A 23,619-nucleotide genomic window follows, 5' to 3' on the forward strand; every position below is an offset into this window, starting at 1 on the left:
AGTAAGCTAACAATGCCCAACGTGTTCAACAAATTACATCAGCACAAAGATAACACAGAACGAGGTCTTCTTCAACCATCTGGGGCCTGATGGAGCAAGGCATTCCAGAAGGTGGATGCCACAACAGAAAACATCCTGCCCCAAGTTGACACCAGCTTTGCCCCCTGAGGCCCAGGCAATCAGAGAAGGGTCCCAGGTGATGAATGAACCATATCGGGGAGACCATAAGTGGTGGTGAAATGATCCTGTGTACAGTGGTAAAAAAAGGTAAAGGTACCCCTGCCCGTATGGGCCAGTCGTGTCCGACTCTGGGGTTGCGCGCCCATCTCGCTTAAGAGGCCGGGGGCCAGCGCTGTCCGAAGACACTTCCAGGTCACGTGGCCAGTGTGACAAGCTGCATCTGGCGAGCCAGTGCAGCACACGGAAACACAGTTTACCTTCCCACTAGTAAGCGGTCCCTATTTATCTACATGCACCCGGGGGTGCTTTCGAACTGCTAGGTTGGCAGGCACTGGGACCGAGCAACGGGAGCGCACCCCGCCGCGGGGATTCAAACCGCTGACCTGATGATCGGCAAGTCCTAGGCGCTGAGGTTTTACCCAAAGCGCCACCCGCGTCCACCTGGTACTCGGGTTAATTCATTCCGGAGGTCCATTCTTAACCTGAAACTGTGCTTAACCTGAAGCACCACTTTAGCTAATGGGGCCTCCTGCCGTGCCGCCGGAGCACAATTTGTGTTCTCATCCTGAAGCAAAGTTCTTAACCCGAGGTACTATTTCTGGGTTAGCAGAGTCTGTAACCTGAAGCGTATGGAACCTGAAGCGTATGTAGCCCAAGGTACCACTGTACATGTAGGTGCCTGTGCACATATAGGTGCCTGTTTCCTTTCTTGTGCAAAGGAAACAGCCATGCTGTCCACTGGGAACTCTCACCTTTTGGGGAAATGGAGAATATGCAACAGGTTCTGCAGCTTCTAACCTGCAATTAATCAATCTGTTCAAAGCCATTGACCAGAATAATACTCTGCTGGAAGGCAAATGTTGTTCCCAAGCCTCGCTAAACGAAGAGAAACACCTTCAGCTTTTCTGTGGCTGCTGTTCCAAGTAGTGACAGTAAGCCTTCTACTACCATAGGAAGCTGTCTTGTACTTGGTCAGGTCAAATCATTGGTCTATCTGGCTCAGCTTTGCCTACACGGACTGGCAGCAGCTTTCCAGGAGTTCAGGCAGGGGTCCCTTCCAGCCCTAACCTGGAGATGCCCAGGATTGTACCAGGGACCTTCTGTTTGCAAAGCAGATCTTCCACTGAGCTACAAACCTCTTTGTTCAATTGCCCTGTCTGGGGATGAAGCCAATGGAAGCAATTTTCTCAGGCTCTGTTCAGTCACTAACACTCGCAGCCTCTTTAACATTCTCCACCTACCCAACTGACTTACCCAACACGAGCCGATTCTGCTGCCTAAGGGTCAATTGTAGCTGACAAGTCTGCTTCAGGCAAGCCAGAGAGCTCCATGCCAGCTCCACCTGGCACCCCTCCTCTTTTCTCTCTTCAAATCTTTTTGACGGCCCATCAGGTCCCCCACTGCTGGCTGCTGACTGGCTGTCAATGTTTCCCTCAAGTTCTCTGAATTCACCAGTGGCCACCTTCCTTCTGCTCAGAGGCGGTGTTCAAGGATTTCCGCTCTGAGGCTTGGCGGGGATGTGTCAAAGCAGCCCGGAATCCTTAAAGCCTTTATGCAGCCTCCGAGCAGAAAAAGGCAGCCCGAGGTGTTTGAAAGAAACAGACAGAAACAGTGGTGCGGGGAGGGCGGGAGCAGAGAAGGGGAAAAGCAGGGAGGGTGGGAGAGCAAGAGTTTGGGCAGCTGCCTCTCCTTGGGAACTTGGAGGCTTTGAGGCAGCTTGCAAGGATGGGAAGAAAGGGGGGTGCATTGCGACTGGCGTCTCCCCGCACATTAGATTTTGGCACTTTAGATCCACGGCTTTCAAAGAAGGAGGTAGGACTCTGAAAGTTACTGCAGTCAGTGCCAGAAGAGGCAGAGTCTCCTCCTTATCTCTCTGACCCTTCACTTTCAAGCAGGAAAAGCATGTTTGGCGCAGTCAGTACACGTCTGGAAGCTATAGCTCTATGCTGCAAAGGGTGTGTGTGTGACCATCATCAACACTATTATTTTGTCATCTTCACTATTTATGAAACTTGCTAGTCACTAGCTGTGACTCACAACCCATTTAAAAACATGGGTACAACTAAAAATATATTACTCTGCGGACCACCCTTATTCTGTGAACGGCCCTGAGATCTTTTTGATTAAGGGCAGGATATAAATTTTAATAAATTTTAAGAAAATAATAATACTATTTATGCAAAAAACGCATGTGATTCATAGAAAAATACACAAAGCAGCCCTGCTTCCCTCAAGCAACAACATCATAAAGGTTTGGCGGCACATTTATAGGAAATGACACCATCATAGTTGATCAAAAGTCTTGAACTCTTACCTCTCTGTCAAGCCCAGCAGCCACTGTGACGATGTCTCCAGTCTCGCTGTTAATGGTGAACATGTTCTGCGATGGGCTCTGAGGGGTTTGCGTCACGATCCGGTACCTCACCATCCCGTTGGCTGTAGTGACGTCGTCTGCATCGTTGGCCGTCACTGTCATCACGTAGGTTCCTTTACACAAGGTGGAAATGACAATAGAATCAATCATCATCTGAAATGGAGTATGCCTGTATGTGTTGATGAAAGGGTTTAACTGGAAGATTCCGTAGAAGCTAAAGAAGATCAGGAAGAGCTCTCTAAGCACCTAGATTGGTTGATTAACCGATGTTAACTGTTGGTTAACTGTTGTTGTTCTCTGCTAGCCAACACATGAATGTTTAACCTTAAATCACATGGGAGGGTATTGAATTGCAAATTGCCATCTTGGTCTTTGAAGCACAATATACATCAAGAGGCTTAGTTTGGTCAGAATCAAGTATACACTTCTGGAGTTAACACTAAATACATTACTTCTGGTAAATGAGGCACTGGAGCTGCTAGAGGGCTATAAAAACTTGGGTCCTGGGCCTTACCAAAAAAGAGAAGAGGACACACTGAGAAAACTTCTGCCATTGCTATTGCTCATGAAAGTAATCCCCTTCCAGGGAGCCATGAAAAAGCAAACAAATTCCTCCCTCTTGAAAACATTGACATAAGAAGAGGCTTGCTGGATCAGGCCAATGGTCCACCTAGCCCGGCATCCTGTTCTCACAGTGGCCAACAAGATGCTTGTTGGAAACCTACAAGCAGGATTTGAGAAGAAGAGCACTCTTCCTGCAGGAGAGTGAACACCAGCAACTGGTATTCAGAAGCATTGCTGTGTCCAACAAAATGCTGCCCCAGTTCCACAGGGGTTGTGAAAGCGGGGTGGCATTTTTGGCAGCGCTTGAAACGTGGCTCACTAGCGGAGCGTCCATTTAACCTTTAGCAACCACCACCACAACAAAAAAGATGGTATTCACACAAGAATATCAATGGAGATGGCAGGCAGAGCTGTTGCATTAACCTGGAGCACTTTCCTGAGCACACAAAAAAAGTACTTAACTTATCTCCCAGAAATTTACAGAGGCAGCAAGTTTGCAGGCTAAAAGCAGCCGAAATCATCAAACATCCCTGGGCTGAATCACGTAGGGAATGCTATCGTACTGGAGTGCACTGAAAGGAACAAGCCACAAAGAAGCTGGAGGTGAAAGCTTCAGGGTTTGAGTTGGCAGAACCTTCCAAGAGAGTTCGTTGCCTGGAAGGACCCCCCCCCCAGCTCATATGCTATAGTTCAGGGGTGGCCAATTCCCAAGAGACCGTGATCTACTTACAAAGACTGGCAGTGATCTATCCCCTTTTGTGGGGTTCAAAGTTGTTGAGCTTTTTAAGGGAAAGCCCTGTTTTTTGGGTTGAGATCAAAGTTTCTTTTAGGAGACCCAAACTTGTTGAGCTTCTTTGGGGGGAGCCAGTGATCTTCCAGTGATCTACCACAGACGTCCAGTGATCTGCCGGTAAATCACAGTCTACCTGTTGGGCGTGCCTGCTATAGTTGATAAGGGACACAATACACTGAGCAGTTATTTTGCACAATCCTCACTGAAACGAACACGCACGGGCACAATAGTCAATTGTGCTGCATGTATCGGTTTTGCTCACTTTGCAGCCCTTAATGGTACTCAAAATCCTGGATCAGAGGTGACCACATCTCCTCATCTCACATAGGACTGTTTATGGAGCCTTCTTTGTACTTGGGGCTCATGGGGTTAACCCAGTTGGACAGAGAACCAAATACAACCTAAGCGTTGGACCTTCCAATCTCTCACAATGACAATAAAAACAAATAACTACATAAATAAAGGACCTGCCCACGAGACGCTGACACAAAACCCCCGCACAAACACTATGCAAAGGTCACCACCCCCAACACTCCCTCTCCCCTCTCAATTTCCCCAATGTCTATGACAATAGTGTCTCAAACCGAATGTAAATGAGCTGTGAAAAATGACTCTATGAATTGAAAGTGGGGGTGCTATGTGTACTTTCCCTTGTTTATTTGTTTGTTTTGTATCACAAAAAACTTTGATAAAATCTAAATTACAATAATAATAATAATCTTGGACATCTTAGCAGGGCAGGGATTTTCACAGAGGATAAGGCCATCGATGACCTGTAGGTGTGATGGCTATGCTCTAGAATCACTTTTGTTTTTTTGTTTTTTTAAAAAAGAATTTTATTGAATTTTCCAATAATTGTATAAAAACAAAATAAAACAATAATGTAACACAAAAAACAAAACAAAACATAAACGAACAAGTATAATTTCATTCCCTTTTTTCCCTTATACCTTACTTCCCCGACTTCCCCATACCTCCCCTCTCTGTATTCCAATTTCTATTATGTTAGTTCAGCAACTCCTTCCCCTTAATTTCATTTAAACTTTTAACCCTTCTTTCTTATTACTTATCCAATTCAGCTGAAAACCACGCAATTTCTAAGCCAACGGCATTCTAACATTCATTAATTTTGCAATATTTCTTAAGATAGTCCTTAAATTTCTTCCAATCTTCTTCCACTGTCTCTCTCCCCTGGTCTCGAAAGCTCTAGAATCACTTTTGGAAGCAATATGTCTCTGAATACCAGCTGCGGAGCATTGCAACATCCCATAATCACATGGTCAGCCACTTTGAGAGCAGGGTGCTGGACTAACTAGACAGAGCTCTTCTTACACTATTATGTACACCCATTTGTCCTTTCCCTGAGAAATGGATGCTTTGTCCCAAGGTAAATGCTCCATAACTTTCTCCCTAAGGGAGAAACACTATTCCACTATTCATGTCATGCTCTCTCCCTCCCTCCCTCCCTCTCTCTCCCTCTCTCTCTCTCTCTCTCTCTCTCACACACACACACACACACATCTCCCCACTACCCAATTTTTATGCTTGGACGAAAACTTCTTTGTCACCCAGCTTCCTATACAAAGCACCATGCACTTCCACCATGGCTTATTTAAGTAGTTAGGAACAAAGCACACCCCATTTAAGTAACATGGACAATGGCGTCTTAAGACACAGCTGCAAGGACCACTCACTAGTTCTCTATCTACTTTTGCAGTCTATTGAAACTGAGATTTCCTCAGCACTCCTACTGGTTTAATCCTCTCCTACGTGCAGGAGAGGGGACCACTGTGATCATTCCATCTAGCCACCTGCCACTACTTTCCTTGTTCCTCCCATAATTTGATATATCAGGAATAGGGATGGATGAATCTGTCCATTTCGGGTTCTCTCGGTTTCTCATTTTTCCAATCTTCAGTTCAGCTCTCCATATTAGTTTGCTCCCCCCCCCCCATCAGCATTTTGTAATGTGAATTTCTCCTAATGGAAATATTTTAGCATGTGGTTTTTGACCAAAGTACACATTTTGCAAGGGTGGTGCTGTGGTTCAAACCACTGAGCCTAGGGCTTGCTGACCGGAAGGTCGGCGGTTTGAATCTCCACAATGGAGTAAGCTCCGGTTGCTTGGTCCCTGCTCCTGCCAACCTAGCAGTTCGAAAGCACGCCAAAGTGCAAGTAGATAAATAGGTACCGCTCCAGCGGGAAGCTAAAGGCGTTTCTGTGCACTGCTCTGGTTTTGCAAGAAGCGGCTTAGTTATGCTGGCCACATGACCCGGAAAAACTGTCTGCGGACAAACATCGGCTCCCTCGGCCAGTAAAGCGAGACCCCAGAGTTGTTCACGGCGGGACTTAAATATCAGGGGTCCTTTACCTTTACCCATTTTGCAAATGAATTTCCCCTGTTTATCAGTTTGGCACGTTAATTTCACCAGTATAGGTATTTTATGGTGAAATTTACCCTCTGGTATGCATGCTTGTGTACATTAGTTGGATGGAGAAGTGCACTGAAAAATTCGGAGAAGCACAAATTTTGAAGGGTGAATTAAGTAGGCTTGCCTTTAAATGTGAACGGAATCAGATTTCTTCCCCATCCCTAGTGAGGGCTCCTTCTTTATTCTAGTATCCATATGGCCTGGACGGGGAGCCATTTATCTTGCTCCACTATCCTTTGATGTATCGGGAAGGGACTTGTGCCTCTCTCTGTTTTTATTCCACCCCACACTCACTCTTTCCCCCTGCTCTGTTCACTCCTCCTTCCTACAACTCTTTCAGTGCCACTTTCAATACTTCGCCGCTCCAGGCACTACAAGCCTAGGTTTGATATTCTCATTCTGGCACCTCCTTTGGCGCCTCTCCAACCTTTGTGATGAAAGAGCAACATTTTAAAAAAATAATTAAAGAAATGTTCTGCATTTGCATTAGTCTAGATTTACACCGCATGTACCGAAAGCCACTTCAAGCATGACAAAATCCCTATTTGGGGCAATGCTCCTGGCTTGCAACTCAAGAGTGGATTAGGATGTGTGACAACTGCACACAGGTGTATTTTATTGTGTCAGTGCACATGCCGTTTCCGAAATCTAAGTGCTCTTCCTGAGAGCACCTTTATCGCTCAAGTGATAAATGACCTTCTTGAATTCAAGGGGGTAACGGGCAAACATTTATTTTTCTTTCTAAATGGGTTGGTCTTGATCAGTGTTTGCCTCTTGACATTTCCCACTAACATGAGAACTGCCAAAGCTCTGGTCGATGAGCTGAAAAGGTTTCCTGGTTGACTGTTGCCTCTCCTGTGTGGCTGAAAGCCACATTTGATGGATCTAGAATTGATTCCTATTATTATTATTATTATTATTATTATTATTATTATTATTATTATTATTCCAGATCAGGAGGAATGCTATGTCATTCCCCCGGGCTTTTATCCACACAATGACCTTGTGAAGTAGGCAGAACAGAAAATCAAGATTCAAGATTACCTTAATAGATTGGAGAACTGGGCCAAAACTAACAAAATGAATTTAAATCGGGACAAATGTCAGGTTCTATACTTAGAAGAGAAGAACCAGCTGCACAAATTTAAGATGGGGGACACCTGCCTTGTCCAAAGTACACGTGAACAGGACATAGGGGATTATTTCATCTTTTCTAAAATGATGAGCCTGTGCTGGACAGCACAAACATTGTATGAATCAGAGGTCAGCAAACTTTTTCAGCAGGGGGCCGGTCCACTGTCCCTCAGACCTTGTGGGGGGCTGGGACTATATTTTTTGGGGTAAATGAACCAATACCTATGCCCCACAAATAACCTAGAGATGCATTTTAAATAAAAGGACACATTCTACTCATGTAAAAACACGCTGATTCCCGGACCGTCCGTGGGCCAGATTTAGAAGGCGATTGGGCTGGATCCGGCCCCCGGGCCTTAGTTTGCCTACCCATGGTATGAATGTTTTGGATGTATCATTTTAATTTTAATTCTGTTATGAAGAAAGTTCTGCAGGTAATAGTTTGAATAACATTTTTCTGAGTCTGGAACATGATTTAATCGAAAAGGAGTCTGTTCTTGTACTTGCAGGTGCTTCAAGCGGCACAATATTAATTTATGGAATGAGGACAATATTAATTTCTGTAATAAGGACAAAGCAGTGGCGTAGCATGGGTTGTCAGCACCCGGGGCAAGGCAAGTAATTTGCGCCCCCTAACCCGTGGATTTGCACCCCCTAACCCTAACCCCCAGATGTTGCGCCCGGTGCGGCCAGCCCCCCCTGCACCCCCCACACTACGCCACTGGGACAAAGGCTAATTCTGGATGGCTGTGATAGTTTCACAACCACAGCGCCTTCCTTTGGCCAGCAGCCCTGGCGAAGCAGGGCTGTGCCTGACCCACAGAATGCTTGTCATTTTCGTCATTAATGTAAGTTAATTGCCAAAAATTATGTGTCCAAAATGGAAGGAAGACCCAAGGGCATGCAGTGTGGAATTATGACCGCCTCTGAAGTTCTAAACTCTTTGAACAGCTATCACCCAAAAGCTTTATTTTTATAGCTGCGTTAGAATTGCCATTATACCAAGCTAGGTTAAAGCAAGATTGATGTTCATTAGTTAGACTTAATGCATGTTAAAACAGAGAGGTAATGGGGCATTTATCAAGAGGCCAAACCCTCGTCTAAAAGCCCTTCCACTTTGCTCTTTATGCCTCCAAGCAATGTACAACCTTTCCCCAACAACACTTTGTCTAGTGCTGTGATCTAAACATAAAACAGTGATAATTATTCTTTACTGAGCTACACCTTACAGTTTATGTTTATAAATTCTTATTATTGCCAAATCATTAAAGCTTGGTTAACCTTTTCGGTCTAATTTCCGAACTACACGATAGTTAATTTAATCATTCCCCCATAGAAAAAAAAATTCAATCATTATGGGCAGACATGTAGTAACAGCCATATTATATTAGATCTTCATTAACCTGAGCTAATAATGTCTTTCCGTTGATGGAAAGTTTCCCTTCTGGCGATTTTTCCTCCTGAATATGTGATGTTTTGTGGAACGGATAGTGTGCTTATGAGCATTTGAGGGGAAAGGACAGAAGTTGAGTGTGGGAGAGGAGCTTCGCAAGAAAGTAATGGGTTCTGAGATGAACTCCTTCAGTTCAGCAATCCCTGAGTCCTAAGGTCATAAGAAGAGCCTGGTGGATCAGCTCAATGGCCCATCTAGAGCAGCCTCCAGGTCTCACAGTGGCCAATCGTATCCCTGTGGGAAACCTGCAAGCAGGACCCACGCACAAGAGCCCTTTCCCCATTGATGATTTCCAGCAACTGGTCTTCAGAAACATTACTGCCTTTCACCATGGAGGTAGACCATAGTCATCCTGGCTAGTAGTCATTGATAGCCTTGTCTGCCATGATATTTTCCCCATCTATCTATCTCTATCTATATATCGTATTGTTCGTTCCATAAGATGCACCCGACCATAAGACGCACCTAGTTTTTAGAGGAGGAAAAGAAGAAAAAAGTATTCTGAACGAAACAGTGAATGTATGATTTTTGTGGTTCATGCTGTGGCTACAGACATGATATGTGATTTGACGGTGAGTTTGGGGGTAGCCCAATGCAAAAATCCTGAGAATCCATGTGGATCTGTGCTTTGTAACCATGTTTTTGCACCCACAAAACAGTGGATGCATGATTTTTTGGTGCAGGCTGTAGCCATGGACACACTATGCGATCTGATGGTGAATTTGGTGTGGCCCAATGCAAAAAATCCTGAGGATCCATGTGCTTTTATCTCCCCCTCCCAGGCAGCCTCCTTTATTGCTAGAGTCCCTCATCTCCCTCCCGATCGCTTGCCGATCAGCTGCTCAGCGGCTTTGTTTCAACACCTCCTTCCCTCTTTCTTAAAAAAAAAAGCACAATCTGCTTTTCGCCTTTGGGCAATTCGGCTCCAGGGCACATGCATTCGCTCCATAAGGTGCACAGACATTTCCCCTTACTTTTTAGAAGGAAAAAACCGTGTGTCTTATGGAGCAAAAAATATGGTGTGTGTGTGTATATATATATATATATATATATATATATATATATATATATAATTACATTTTCTGTTTTGCAATTTAAAATACCGTATTCTTCCATGTATAACATGCCCCGGTGTATAAGACGCCCCCTCTTTTTGGGGACTAAAAATAGAGAACATGGGGAGAGATTGTCTGGAGTTGTTCAGCTTTTTGGGGGGAAGAGGGGTTGCCGAAAATCACTCACACGCAGGACTGCAGCAGCCACTCACACGCACATTGACGAAGCAACCAATCATCTGCACATTCGCCAAAGACAAGCACCAATCGCCTGCCCAATTGCTGCAGCAGCCAATAGCCAGCGGACTTTCCCGCACCCATCAATCACCCACAAAAATATTGCTGGCAATCTCCTGCTTGCTGCATCCACCAATCGCCCATCCCAGCTTTCCACTACCCGTGTATAAGACAACCCCAATTTTTCAGCCTAATTTTAAAATAATAAAACCTCATCTTATACATAGAAATATGCGTTACTTATTTTACATCCTTAAAATATCAATGACTTCCCTTTTTCTCTTTCCATGGTTCATTTTACATATCATAAATCCCTGCATATTTTACAAAAACTATACCATTCAGTATTCCATTATTGCATCCATCAACACTTATGTACACTGTTGAATTTATCTTAATGCTTCCAGCGTTTTCAGATATACACAATTATTTCCCATATATTCAATAAATGTTTTCCAATCTTCTTTAAATTCTCTGATTCTATATGTTAAGTCTGCAAGTTGTGCATATTCTGTCAACTTAAGTTGCCATTCTTCTTTGGTTGGGACCTCACTTGTTTTCCATTTTTGGGCTAACAAAATACGGGATGCAGTAGTAGCTTACATGAATAACCTTTTTTGACACCTGGGAATTTCAGTCTGAATTATCCCCAACAGAAAGAACTATGGTGGATTTTCGGGGGGGGGGGGGAGGAAGTACCTTTAAACATTTTTTTCAATTCATTATGGATCATTTCCCAATACTCTTTTACACTTTTACAAGTTGGTGGCCATCGCTGCTTCCTGTGGAAGCGAATCCTATACATCTGTGTGAAGAACTGCTTTGTTTTATGCATCTTGAACCCTCCAGCATTCAGCTTCATTGGTTGTCTATGAGCAAGGGAGAAAACCTTTTTTCTCTCTCCACGCCATGCAGAATTATATAAATTTCTATCACGCCACCTCTTATTATAAGCTAAATGTTCCAAATGTTGCAAGCTTTCTACATAGGGCAGTCCATGGGGCAGTCCCTCCATCCCTTTGATCATTTTGGCTGCCATTTTTGGAACCTTCTCTAACTCTACAGTGTTCTCGTATCCAGTGCTATTTTTCCAGAAAAAGAGGTGCCAGAACTCACCATGAACACCTTTCTCGTTCTCTTCAAATGGCAACGGCACCCACCTGAAAGGTGCCAGAACTGATTTCTAGAAAGTTCCAGCGGAAAAAAATGCCATATGCATATCCACTTCCACTTGTGATTCAGCTTTGAGTGGCTCAGTGCCAGATCTTTCATTAGTTCTGTTTTCCTCCTTTCTGCTTTCCCCACACATTTTCACAAACCTACCATATTGCAAGAGGGAGGGGAGGCGAAAGTTGAGGGTTGGTAACTGAGTTGTCTCTCACTATCCGCAAAGAGGTTTTCCAGATTTGCTCAGTGTAGGGATTGGGGGGGGGGATAATTTGATTCAGTTCACATTTTAAAATGAACCTACCTAATTTGCCCTTTTGAATCAACATGCAAACCAAAACACAGGAACCTTTCAAAATTTCGCATTTCTCTGAAATTTGCACTGCAATTCGCCAAGCATGTAATATACAATCAACTGTGTGTATTAGGGTGAAAAGTGCGAAAAATGCATGTTAGTGAAAGAAGCCTGCAGAAATGCATTATATTAGTGAAGGGTGCTTGCCAAAATGCTTGTATATCAGGCAAAATTTCATATATCAGATGAGGAGAAATTCACATTAAAATAACCATCCGTTTTCACAAGGGACCCCTGACAAGAATTCACAGCCTGATGTAGCAATGTGAAGAATTGAATGTAAGACTGACAAAACTGAGAAACAGAGAAATGGAAATGGATATATTGCCTCATCCCTCCTGAACTGCAAAGGAAGTGATTTATTGACCAGGAGGGAATACCCCCCCCACTGTGGTTTCCAGAATTCCCACTGGCATGGGGGAAGCATTACTCCTATTCTTTTACATGGAAGCCCTCAAATAGCTTTACCCATTGATTTCACCCATGATGATTATATGGAGTCTCCACATTTAGGGGAAGTATGTACCACTAGATACCATTTGTTGGGGAACCACAACAGGAGAAGAAGAAGAGTTTGGATTTGATATCCCGCTTTATCACTACCCGAAGGAGTCTCAAAGCGGCTAACATTCTCCTTTCCCTTCCTCCCCCACGACAAACACTCTGTGAGGTGAGTGGGGCTGAGAGACTTCAAAGAAGTGTGACTAGCCCAAGGTCACTCAGCAGCTGCATGTGGAGGAGCGGGGAAGCGAACCCGGTTCACCAGATTACGAGTCCACCGCTCTTAACCACTACACCACACTGGTTCTCACAATGCCTATGGCCTTCTCCTCTTCCTCATGGGCTTCCTAGAGGCATCTTACTGATCATGATGGGAAGCAAGATGCTGGACTAGACTACTGGCCTGATTGAGCTTGTCTTGTCTTTTGCTCTCACTTGATGCTGATTGTTACAAAAATAGGTCTTCGCAATAGGATGTGTGCCAAGGAGTCTGACTTGAATTAACACTGCAGTAGTGTCTGTGAGACTGGGGCAGGGCCAACACAGTGCCTTTCAGACATTTTTGACTACAACTCCCATCATTCCTGGCTATTGGCTATGCTGGCTGGGGCTGATGGGTTTTGTATTCCACAACATCTGGAGTGCACCATATTGGCTACCCCTGGGATAGGCAATACTGAGCCAGATGGACCAATTCCCTATCCTCCTAGTGCTGAAGTTTTTTGTATTTACAAAAGTTCTTTTAAACTCATTGCCTCTGCAGAAGAATGGAAGGCATTTCATTCATTTTCTTGCCTTATGCATGACTTTTTAAAATTCTTCATGATTGCTGTTACTTGTTATTTGGGCAGCCCTGTTCCCATTCTTTTTTCTTGACGTCTTTTCAGACAAGGATATGAATTGCTATTATTTGGTTTCCTCTGCTCGCGCCATACCTTGTCAACCATATATGTGTAATCGTATCTAAATGTAGATACAGATGTTTTCATTCTGTGCACCCAGATTGCAACCAAGGGGCCAGGAGATTATAAGGGGAACAACATGATGCACAGCACGGTATAAAAGCCCACAGGGATATTATTAAGTTTAAATTGCAAAGCAAGAGAGAGAAAAGCAGTGCCTTTTATATTAAAAGCATTTGTTGAGGTTATTTTGTATACCTTATAGAAGAGGGTAGGGAAGCTTTCTTCCAGCCAAGGGCCACATGGTCTCGTGGACAACCTTCTGAGGGCCGTATGCTAGCAGTAGGCAGGTCCAACAGCCAAAGTGGGTGGAGCAATGGATATTTCTCTTGCCTTTGCATAGTTCCCTAGGCTGCATTTCAGTCACACACACACTGGCAGGGAAACGGGGGAGTGGAGGGGCGCACCACCCCTGGTACCATTGGGGAGGGGGCCACCATTGTGGCTGCCCCCTGGACAAGCGCCGCACCCCCCCCACTGCGCTGGGTGCCACGCCCCCATAGTGCCATGCCCCCAGGACACATGCCATGCCCCCGCAGGCAGCGCACCACGCCCCCCAGAATGCACACCAGCCACACCCCTGCCTGCTCTCCGCCCCCCGGTGCCAGACCATGCAGCTTCACCACGGCACACACAAATCAGATGTTCCTACACACACAAAGATAGAGAGAGTTCTCAAACCAGTCAAGGAAGAGGTATTACTATAGCCAGTCAAATGTACTCAAAGGGGGGCAGTGCCAGATTAAACCCTGTGGAGACCCCGAGGAAGTCAAAATATCGGTGGGGGGAGGGGTCCTTACTAATTATCTCCTAATACGTTTTTGAAAGCTTCGTATCTGGAGGTTCCTTGTACACGCTCTCTAGTGGGATAACATTGATCTAAGAAAGCTTGATTGTAATTGTCTTTCAAGATCAAATCAATAGTATTTCAATCCGTTGTCGCAGGGCCCCTAAGAGGCGTGGGGCCCATCAGCTGGTGCCTGCTCTGCCTATTTGGTAAAGGGTAAGGGGACCCCTGACCATTAGGTCCAGTCGTGACCGACTCTGGGGTTGTGGCGCTGATCTCGCTTTATTGGCCGAGGGAGCCGGCGTACAGCTTCCGAGTCATGTGGCCAGCATGACTAAGTCGCTTCTGGCGAACCAGAGCAGCGCACGGAAACGCTGTTTACCTTCCCGCTGGAGCGGTACCTATTTATCTACTTGCACTTTGACGTGCTTTCGAACTGCTAGGTTGTCAGGAGCAGGGACCAAGCAACAGGAGCTCATCCCGTCGCGGGGATTTGAACTGCCGGCCTTCTGATCAGCAAGTCCTAGGCTCTGTGGTTTAACCCACAGCACCACCCACGTCCCCACAGCGCCACCCACGTCCCCTCCATATGTATACCCCACACATTTCCTTGCTTGAAGCTTCGCCTTCCCTGTAAGATATATTTTGCAGTGCTCCACTGCGATGAATGTTCCTCAGCAGCCACTATCCTTTGCTGGCCACGAGGGCAGCAGGGAAGACTGAGAGCATTTCAGCTGCATGCTGCACTGGCAGCATTTAGTAACGGTGGCTGAAGTCCTTTCCATGTGTTCAGTGACCACATGGAGAGGGTGAGAATTGGGATAACACTCATGGTTGCTTGGAGAATAGGTCAGTGGGCACCATCCCAAGGGCCGCTGCACACTTTCCCTGAATGTGTGAAAAGGGCAAGTGACCTTTCGTGTTTGCCCACAAACTGTGAGACATGCAGGAGAAATGCAAAAGATTAGAATCTGAATCTCCAGGGACACCCAGAAATTGAATTCTGAAATGTTTTGTTTTTCGGTGTTTATTTTTACATTTTTTTTTAATTAAAGATTTTCTTGTTTTAAAGAAGTATGTGTAATGTCTCTCGTATTTTTTCCATGTAACATTTTTACAAATCAGTTTCATTTGTTGAGACATTTGGGGGGGGGAAGGGGGGGAAAGATGGGTGGGGATCGGGTGGCGATGTTTCTCTTTTGCTTAATGTATGTAGGGTTTGGTCTCAGCGTTGCTCGTGCTGTTCATGTTTCGTGTTTCTTTGGTGGTGAGAGAGGTTGGGGTTGGCCTAGGGTGTGATTGTTTCTTTGTGATTGGCTGTGGTGATCTTTCTTTTCGTGTGTGTGTGGGGTGGGTGGGTGTTTTGGATCAGGTTAGCCATATTGATTTGTATGCTGCTGGTGGATTATTGTCATTGTCTTGTTGGGCTGTGTATGTGATAAAGAAATGTTGATATATTCCAAGATAGGAGTTGGCGACGCCTCTGTCATATCTGACCCCTAAGTGGCAACATCTGTCTTCCCAGATGCCAATGCCAAAGGCAAAGCCAGAACATGAACAAACGGCAGCATCTGTGGCAATGGAAGGCAGGGGCTGGCTATTTTGGAGATGGAGGCCTGGGGCCTGTTTGCACCCAATTCCCTTGTTAGATTTTCCCTCTGACAAGTTAGACCAGCTGTCTTGTTGCCCTAGCAGGGATCCCCTAACCAGATCTGCTGCAAACCCAGGATCTAAAAAAACACAACCAACAATTTGCAGACAACAGTAGCAGCCTTTTGACACCACGCACGATCGAGCTCCAATTGGAAACTCCAGCCATTCTCATTCACTGTTATTTGTTGTAATCAATGGCAGATTTTGACCTTTCAAGCAGCTAACCTAATTAATAAAGGACGTCACTTCCTAACTGCTGGAGATTATCAGCTTCATGAAAGGTGCGGTGAGATGCCTTAATGAGGATAAAAAATTTTGGGGGGAAGAATGCAAGACGAACCCTGTCGTAAGCGACTGAAGTGATGCCTTTCATGTTAACAAAATTAAGTGCTTGGTTAAGAAAACAAACAAACCTTTTCTTTTTGCACAGAAGTTTGCCGAGTTGTGATCGCATTGTTGGGATGTGTGTTCTGCATGTTTTGTAGAGGTTGATAATCATAACTAATTAACCATGCAGGCATTGCAGGCAAAGGACTGGAGTGTAATAACAACTCATGGCAAAGCACAATCTGTATCTTCAGAACAAGCCTCATGCATGCTGGCAAAGCCACATGGCCTCCATTGTACGGCAAGTCAATGAGGACATCAGGGGTGACTGTAGGGCCCCCATAACAGTCAGAAGTTCTGGGCCCTAAGGAAGTCTGATTATCCTCCACCAGGGCCAGGGCCTTCTCAGTGATGGCTCCGACCTGGTGGAATGCTCTGCCCCATGAGACCAGGGCCCTGCAGGATTTAAGTTCTTTCCACAGGGCCTGTAAGACAGAGCTATTCCACCTGGCTTTCAATTTGGACTTAGCTTAATCTTTTATTCCCCTTCCTTCCCTCCCCCTCCCTTTTTATGAAGATTACCCACTCTGGGATCCCACAGCTAATTCTCCCCTGGTCTCCTCGCTTGCCCAAATAGGACTAATTTAGCCAGCTAGCCCTGGTGATCATCTAATGTTTATTGCATGGATTTCCCCCCTAAATTGATTTTTTGATTCTGAATTTATTGTTATTCACGTTTTATGCTGTTTTTTGTTGTTGCATCAATTAAGTGTTTTAAATTTGTTGTTAGCCACCCTGAGCCCAGTTTTTTGAACCGGGAAGGGTGGCGTATAAATAATAAATTATTATTATTATTATTATTATTATTATTATTATTATTATTATTACAAGGAAAGAGTTGTGGTTCAGTGGCCTATTCTGCATGCAGAAGGGCCCAGATTCTATATTCCGGAGTTTCCAGGTAGGGTTGAGCAAAGACCTGTATCTGAAACCTTTGAGAGCAACTGCCAGCCAGAGTTTACAATGCTGACTCAAAGACAGCAATCAACTCTGGTTTCCTTCATTTGAGACAAGGCTTGGAGTGTTTGTGAGTGTGTGCTTCTAAGCACTGAGGGCAAACCTCCAAAGGAGACGAGCGTTGCTGGTGTTATTGCTTATGTGAAGAATGTTGTAATTAAAATCCTTTTTGCCTTCTCTAACTCGGTGCCACGGCAGTAGCTCTGCTCCCCCCCCCCGTCTCCCTTCCACAGTCTTCTTCTTGTTATTGATGTCCCTTTTAAAAAATTAAATAGCTGGGAGTGAGATCTACATGTAGCAAATTAAATTGGAGAAATCTCATAAAAATAAATATTCTGCAGAATGCCAGGAACGGTGTTTTTTAAAGAAGCCAAAAAACAAAACAAAAACAAAAAAGAGAGGAGATTATTCTATTAGTTCTCCTGTTGTTTATTTATTTATTTTATTCCTCTGCCGGCGGAGATCCCCCTGAGAGATTAAAACTGTGGACTAATGCACAGATGGGGCGAGATACTTGAAAGTCATCTGGATATTAAGAATTTAAATCTTTTAGCCTCAGCGATTTGAACAGAAAGCCAATTATGGGCCTGAATTAGTTTTCAAATTAAACTGCAATTTAAAGGTTTGTGAAATTAATCCTTTAAGGCATAGCCTTGCATTTCTACATAAGCTCACACAAAGATCCCAAATCTCCTGCCAAGTCTTGGGGGGGGAGGGGGGAGGGAAGAGGTGTTCCCTTTTACCTGCTAGTGCACTTAATGAAGAAATTGCTCCGTATCCTGCCACTTGCATTCCTGGTAAAAGGACACGGAAGAGCGTTGCTGAACGTGTTGGTAAATTATAGGAGAGAAGGAAATGAAAGTGTCAGAAGCAAAAATCACAGAGCAGTAGGATGTAAGAAGAGGAACCGGTCATTTTCAAGTGCAGGCATCAGGTGGACTGTGAAAACAGCTCCCTTCCCTGACGAAAGCTGAAGCTTTCCATTAATTGCAAGAATAACAAACCCCCTCTGGGGAAGGGGCTGTAGCTCAGTGGCAGACAACTTGCTTTGCAAGCAGAAGGTCCCAGGTTCAATCCCCAGGAAGGGGAGAACCCCGTCTGAAATTCTGGAGTGCCTTTGCCCATCAGAGTAGACAATATGAAACTAGATGGACCTTTGTACAGTGGTACCTCGGGTACCAGTTTGAGTCTGACCAAACTGTGGGAGGCAGTGGAAGACAGGAGTGCCTGGCGTGCTCCGGTCCATGGGGTCATGAAGAGTCGGACATGACTAAATGACTAAACAACAACAACTACCTCGGGTTAAGTACATAATTCGTTCTGGAGGTCCGTACTTAACCTGAAACTGTTTTTAACCTGAAGCATCACTTTAGCTAATGGGGCCTCCTGCTGCTGCCGTGCTGCCAGAGCACGATTTCTGTTCTCATCCTGAAGCAAAGTTCTTAACCTGAAGCACTATTTCTGGGCTAGCGGAGTCTGTAACCTGAAGCGTATGTAACCCGAGGTACCACTGTATAAGGCAGCTTCCTATGTTCCTACCACTGTCTGTTGCAGTGGGTTGTCTTATGAATCCCCATACACACCTTCCAACACAATAGGGATATAGGGTTCCAAGACATCTTTTGGAAACCTGATTAAAGTTGATTCACTTACACCAGGGATAGGCAAACTAAGGTCCATGGGCCGGATGCGGCCCAATCGCCTTCTCAATCCGGCCCGTGGAAATGGTTTTTACATGAGTAGAATGTGTCCTTTTATTTAAAATGCATCTCTGGGTTATTTGTGGTGCATAGGAATTCATTCCCCCCCAAAAAAAAATAGTCCGGCTCCCCACATGGTCTGAGGGATGGTGGACCAGTCCCCTGCTGAAAAAGGTTGCTGACCCCTGGCTTACACTATTCTTTGTCAACCCAGTCGCGGTCCCCCTCTCCCAGAAGTCAGGCCCCGTAAATAAGAAGACACATACACAGTGTGCTATGGGATTAAATTAGGCCACAACTTCATTACATTTCAGATGTACCTTGGCTTAGGCATTGGGCGTGCATCCCTCTCAGCCCCTGGCTGGGAACTGAGGAAGGGCCGGGATTGGAAGGAGTTCAGGGGGACACTGCAGAACGTAAGTTTACACGGCAGACCTCTCCAATTCCTCCCATTATGGGGTTCTGACCATGCACCGAGCACTCATGGTCAGTGGGACCCAGCGTAAAACCCCTCTACTGGAGCCTTGCTAACGCTGCCACATGAGAGGTGCGCTACTGCGCTACCCTTCAGTTACACTGATGGACTAAAGCCGGATGTCGCAGGTTGATTGATCATGGCACTAAGCTAAGTAATAGCCGGTGTGTTTCTTACTGATCCCCCCCAAAGGCTGAACAACTTTTGTCAACCCTCCCTTAAAAAAGCTCAACAACTTACAACTTTGGTCAATCCTCCCCTAAAATAAGCTCAACAACTCCTGTCAATGGCAATGGGTAGATCACTGCCAGGTTTTTTTATCCTGGGAGTAGATCGCAGTCGCTTTGATGTCCCTGGACTAAAGGATTCTACCCAAGGCCTAAAACCGCCAAAGTTGTGACAATTGCTACAGGGCGAGACCAGGGAGAAGAGTCGGTGGAGGAAGATTGGAAGAAATTTAAAGACTATTTACAGACACATTGTAAAATTAATGAATGTTAGAAGGATGTTGGAATGACGTTATGTGGTTTTAGCAGAAATGTTATAAAGGTTTAGGAAAAAACAGACTGTTAATTGGTGAAAGGAGGGAAAGTAAGATAAGATAAATTAAGATAAATTACAAGACAAAAATTGGAAAAGATGGAAAGGATTTGCTGAAATAGTTAACCGAACTAGAATACAAAAAAGGGAGGTGTGAGGAGATCAATGAAACAAGCAAATGAAATATAAGTTATGGGAAGATTTGATGTGGTTTTTTTTATTGGATTTTATTTTTCTGATTTTTCTGATTTTTCTTTTTTCTTTTTCTTTCTTTTTTCTTTTTTTATTGTGGAGTGTGGTTTTGTTTTTGTTTAATATGGTGTTTTTACTTTTTCCTTTTGTAACCTTTAAAACTTTAATAAATATTATTTTTTTTAAAAAAAGACAATTGCTACAGGGAAGGCAAAACCTGCAGAGCAGGGAAAACTCCTTCCTGGCCCTGGAAACAGTAACCATCATGCGACTGTAGCAAAGCCCATGAACCTGAAAGGAAAGGTGTGACTAGACTGCAATTAACACTACGCCTTAAAGGGAGGGTTGGGTGGGTGACGAACTGAACAGAATGGCTGACCAGCAATGCTGGCAGCCCCCTTTTCTGGCTCCTGGCTCTGCTCCCGAGGCCGCAGCTGATTGGCTGATGGGGTCTGCCATGGCAACCTGCAGCCTATGGGGATGGCCCAGGGGATGGGGCAAAGGCAGGTGTGGCCTTGTGGGCCAGGGAAGCCGCACCGGGTCGCAAAGGCCGCCCACGTCAGGACTGGTGAGCGGTCATTCACACCAACAAAGATCAAAACGTGCTGCCGGTTCCCAACAGAAGCCTTGCGAACAGGAAAATCTTGTGAAAAATTATGAATACATTGACAGCAAACCTCCTTGGCAGTTTTGTGGCGGGGTGGACTTCTGCATAACATCTGACTAGGAATGCTCTCAGGGAATTCAGTCTTTACCCATTTCAGTTTGACTGTCCTAGGCTAGTGAGCAGATGGGAACTGAGCTACCCACTACGTTTCCGAGCACAATTCAAAGTGTTGGTGCTGACCTTTAAAGCCCTAAACGGCCTCGGTCCAGTATACCTGAAGGAGCGTCTCCACCCCCATCGTTCTGCCCGGACACTGAGGTCCAGCACCGAGGGCCTTCTGGCGGTTCCCTCACTGCGAGAAGCCAAGTTACAGGGAACCAGGCAGAGGGCCTTCTTGGTAGTGGCGCCCTCCCTGTGGAACACCCTCTACCAGAACAACAACTACCAGACTTTTAGAAGACATCTGAAGGCAGCCCTGTTTAGGGAAGCTTTTAATGTGTGATGTATTACAGTATTTTAATATTTTTTTGGAAGCCGCCCAGAATGGCTGGGGAAGCCCAGCCAGATGGGCGGGGTATAAATAATGGGCAGGGTATAAATAATGGGCAGGGTATAAATAACAAATTATTATTATTATTATTACCCACAAGCCTTTGCAATTCCTGAATGGTTTGATTCAGTTCTCGGCTCAAAAAGCAGCAGAAGGAATCCGTTAAAAAGAAGAAAAGAAAAATGTTTAAAAATACACATTTTAATGCAAATTTTGTGTGGATGAAACATAGACTTATAGGCAGGGATGGCGCTTTCTGAAAATCTTGATGTTAGACTTATTTGCATGGATTTCTCCCTTCTCATTCCTATCTTGCTGCTTATCTCAAAGAAAGATGAGTCTCCCTGCAACAATTCCACTAAAAATGGAAGTAGCCAGCACATACACAGAAACATACTGTACTACAATGTTTATATATTAGGTAAAGGTAAAGGGACCCCTGACCATTAGGTCCAGTCGTGGCCGACTTTGAGGTTGCGGCGCTCTTCTCGCTTTATTGGCCGAGGGAACTGGCATACAGCTTCTGAGTCATGTGGCCAGCATGACTAAGCCGCTTCTGGCGAACCAGAGCAGCGCACAGACACGCCATTTACCTTCCCGCCGGAGTGGTATCTATTTATCTACTTGCACTTTGACGTGCTTTTGAACTGCTAGGTTGGCAGGAGCAGGGACCGAGCAATGGGAGCATCACGGGGATTCGAACCGCCGACCTTCTTATCAGCAAGTCCTAGGCTCTGTGGTTTAACCCACAGCGCCACCCGCGTCCCATTTATATATTAGTATATATCTAAAATTACGCTGCATAAATATACAACATATCCTTCTTCCCATTCTACTTGCAGGTGAACACATTCAAAATTGACCTGCACTAGAAACAGACTGGCTCACTCCTTCTGCGCTACTTATTTCTTTCATAAAATGTATACTTGATTGCATGCATAAAATGTATGCTTGATTGCTAAAAATAAAGAACCCTGAAAGATATGGAAAAGATAAAACAAAATTATAAAAACGGGGGAAGTGACAACAAGAATTTAAGATTTTCGAAAAGTTAAAATAACAATGGGCTAAAAACAGGTTTAAAAAAATCCACATCACTTTCTAAACACGATATGGGTAGGTTTGTCTAAACAAAAATGTTTTTGGCAGGCACCGAAAAGAGGATGGTGAAGACATCTCCCTGATATCAATAGGCAGGGAGTTGCAAAGATTTTGTTCTTACAAACATGAAATGGATGTTATGTGGCATCTGCAACATTCTGCTGATTGGGATGGTTGAGTTGGCATATATGGTTTAAGGAAATCTTTCTTCTATTGTTGCAGTATGGCTTTAAAGGTAAAGGGACCCCTGACCATAAGGTCCAGTCGTGACCAACTCTGGGGTTGCGGCGCTCATCTTGCTTTATTGGCCAAGGGAGCCGGTGTACAGCTTCCAGGTCATATGGCCAGCATGACTAAGCCACTTCTGGTGAACCAGAGCAGTGCACGGAAATGCTGTTTACATTCCCGCTGGAGTGGTATCTGTTTATCTACTTGCACTTTGACGTGCTTTCAAACTGCTAGGTGTGCAGAAGCAGGGACCGATCAACGGGAGCTCATCTCATTGCAGAGATTTGAACCGCCGACCATCTGATCGGCAAGTCCTAGGCTCTGTGGTTTAACCCACAATGCCACCAGCGTCAGCAATGCCCAATTTGCAACAAGGAGCATCTTCTGGGGACGGAAAGCATACCTGCCACCTGTACGCCACTGAAAGAAGAAACTGTGGAATCTGGAGACCTTTATCTACTCTTGAAAGGAAACTTCTGCAGCCGGAAAAGAACTTTGCTGATTAAGACTGCTGGGGGGTCCAGTGGGAATTTTCAGTTCTGGCTTTGCAGCTGCAATTTTTTTTTTTTTTTGAAACTTAGCTATGTTCTTCATAGAGAGGCAAAGTTCAAAGAAGCAGAACATTATTTGAGGAGAGTAAAACATGGCCTTTTAAGATACACTTTCAATCAGCAGCAGTGCATTAAATCAAAACAGCTCGGGAAAAAGGGGGGATGCTGATTTGGGGTGTGTGTTTTTAAAAATGGTTCAAATCTATTTCATGTTCTGAACTCGTTTCAAAAGCTCAGCAAAGACCCGTGTTTAACACGTAATAAAAAAAAAGCGAACACTAAAGGCTTCATCTGCATAACCTTACATTAATGACATGAGAAGCAGTTAGGAAGAATTTATTCTTTGGCATTTTTAAGGCAGAGCAAAGGGAGTTCCTTTTTAATGTGAGCCAGGGGTGCAATATATAGCAGGCTTGATGCCTTTGCTTACATGGGCTAGCAGTTTAATTCCACAAGGACTATCTTGCTTTCAATATAATAATGTACTGTTTGGCATTATAAAACGACTAGTCTCCCCCCTTTCAATAAAAGAAAGAAATAATTTCTTAGAAATCACGAAGGCAACCATAATATTCATGGGCCTCCCTTCCACCTTTATACCAGGAGATTTTAAACTCACCTCTATCCAAAAGTCTGAGGATGAGTAACTCAGCTGAAGCACATCTCCCCACTCCCCAAACTCTT

At 44.7% G+C, this 23,619-nt stretch overlaps 1 protein-coding gene across 8 annotated transcripts in view; it reads right to left on the reverse strand.

The window, feature by feature from the left end:
- CDH4 (cadherin 4) overlaps positions 1 to 23,619 on the reverse strand; it is a 794,671-nt gene that overhangs the window by 127,758 nt on the left and 643,294 nt on the right. For all 8 annotated transcript variants that reach the window (XM_081916750.1, XM_081916749.1, XM_081916748.1 and 5 more), the window contains one exon: positions 2,495 to 2,667. In XM_081916750.1, coding sequence (XP_081772876.1) covers positions 2,495 to 2,667 — 173 coding nt within the window. The remainder of the gene's footprint in view (positions 1 to 2,494; positions 2,668 to 23,619) is intronic.

The sequence above is a fragment of the Podarcis melisellensis genome (assembly GCF_964234715.1).
Source record: "Podarcis melisellensis genome assembly, chromosome: 6".
Lineage (NCBI taxonomy): Eukaryota > Metazoa > Chordata > Lepidosauria > Squamata > Lacertidae > Podarcis > Podarcis melisellensis.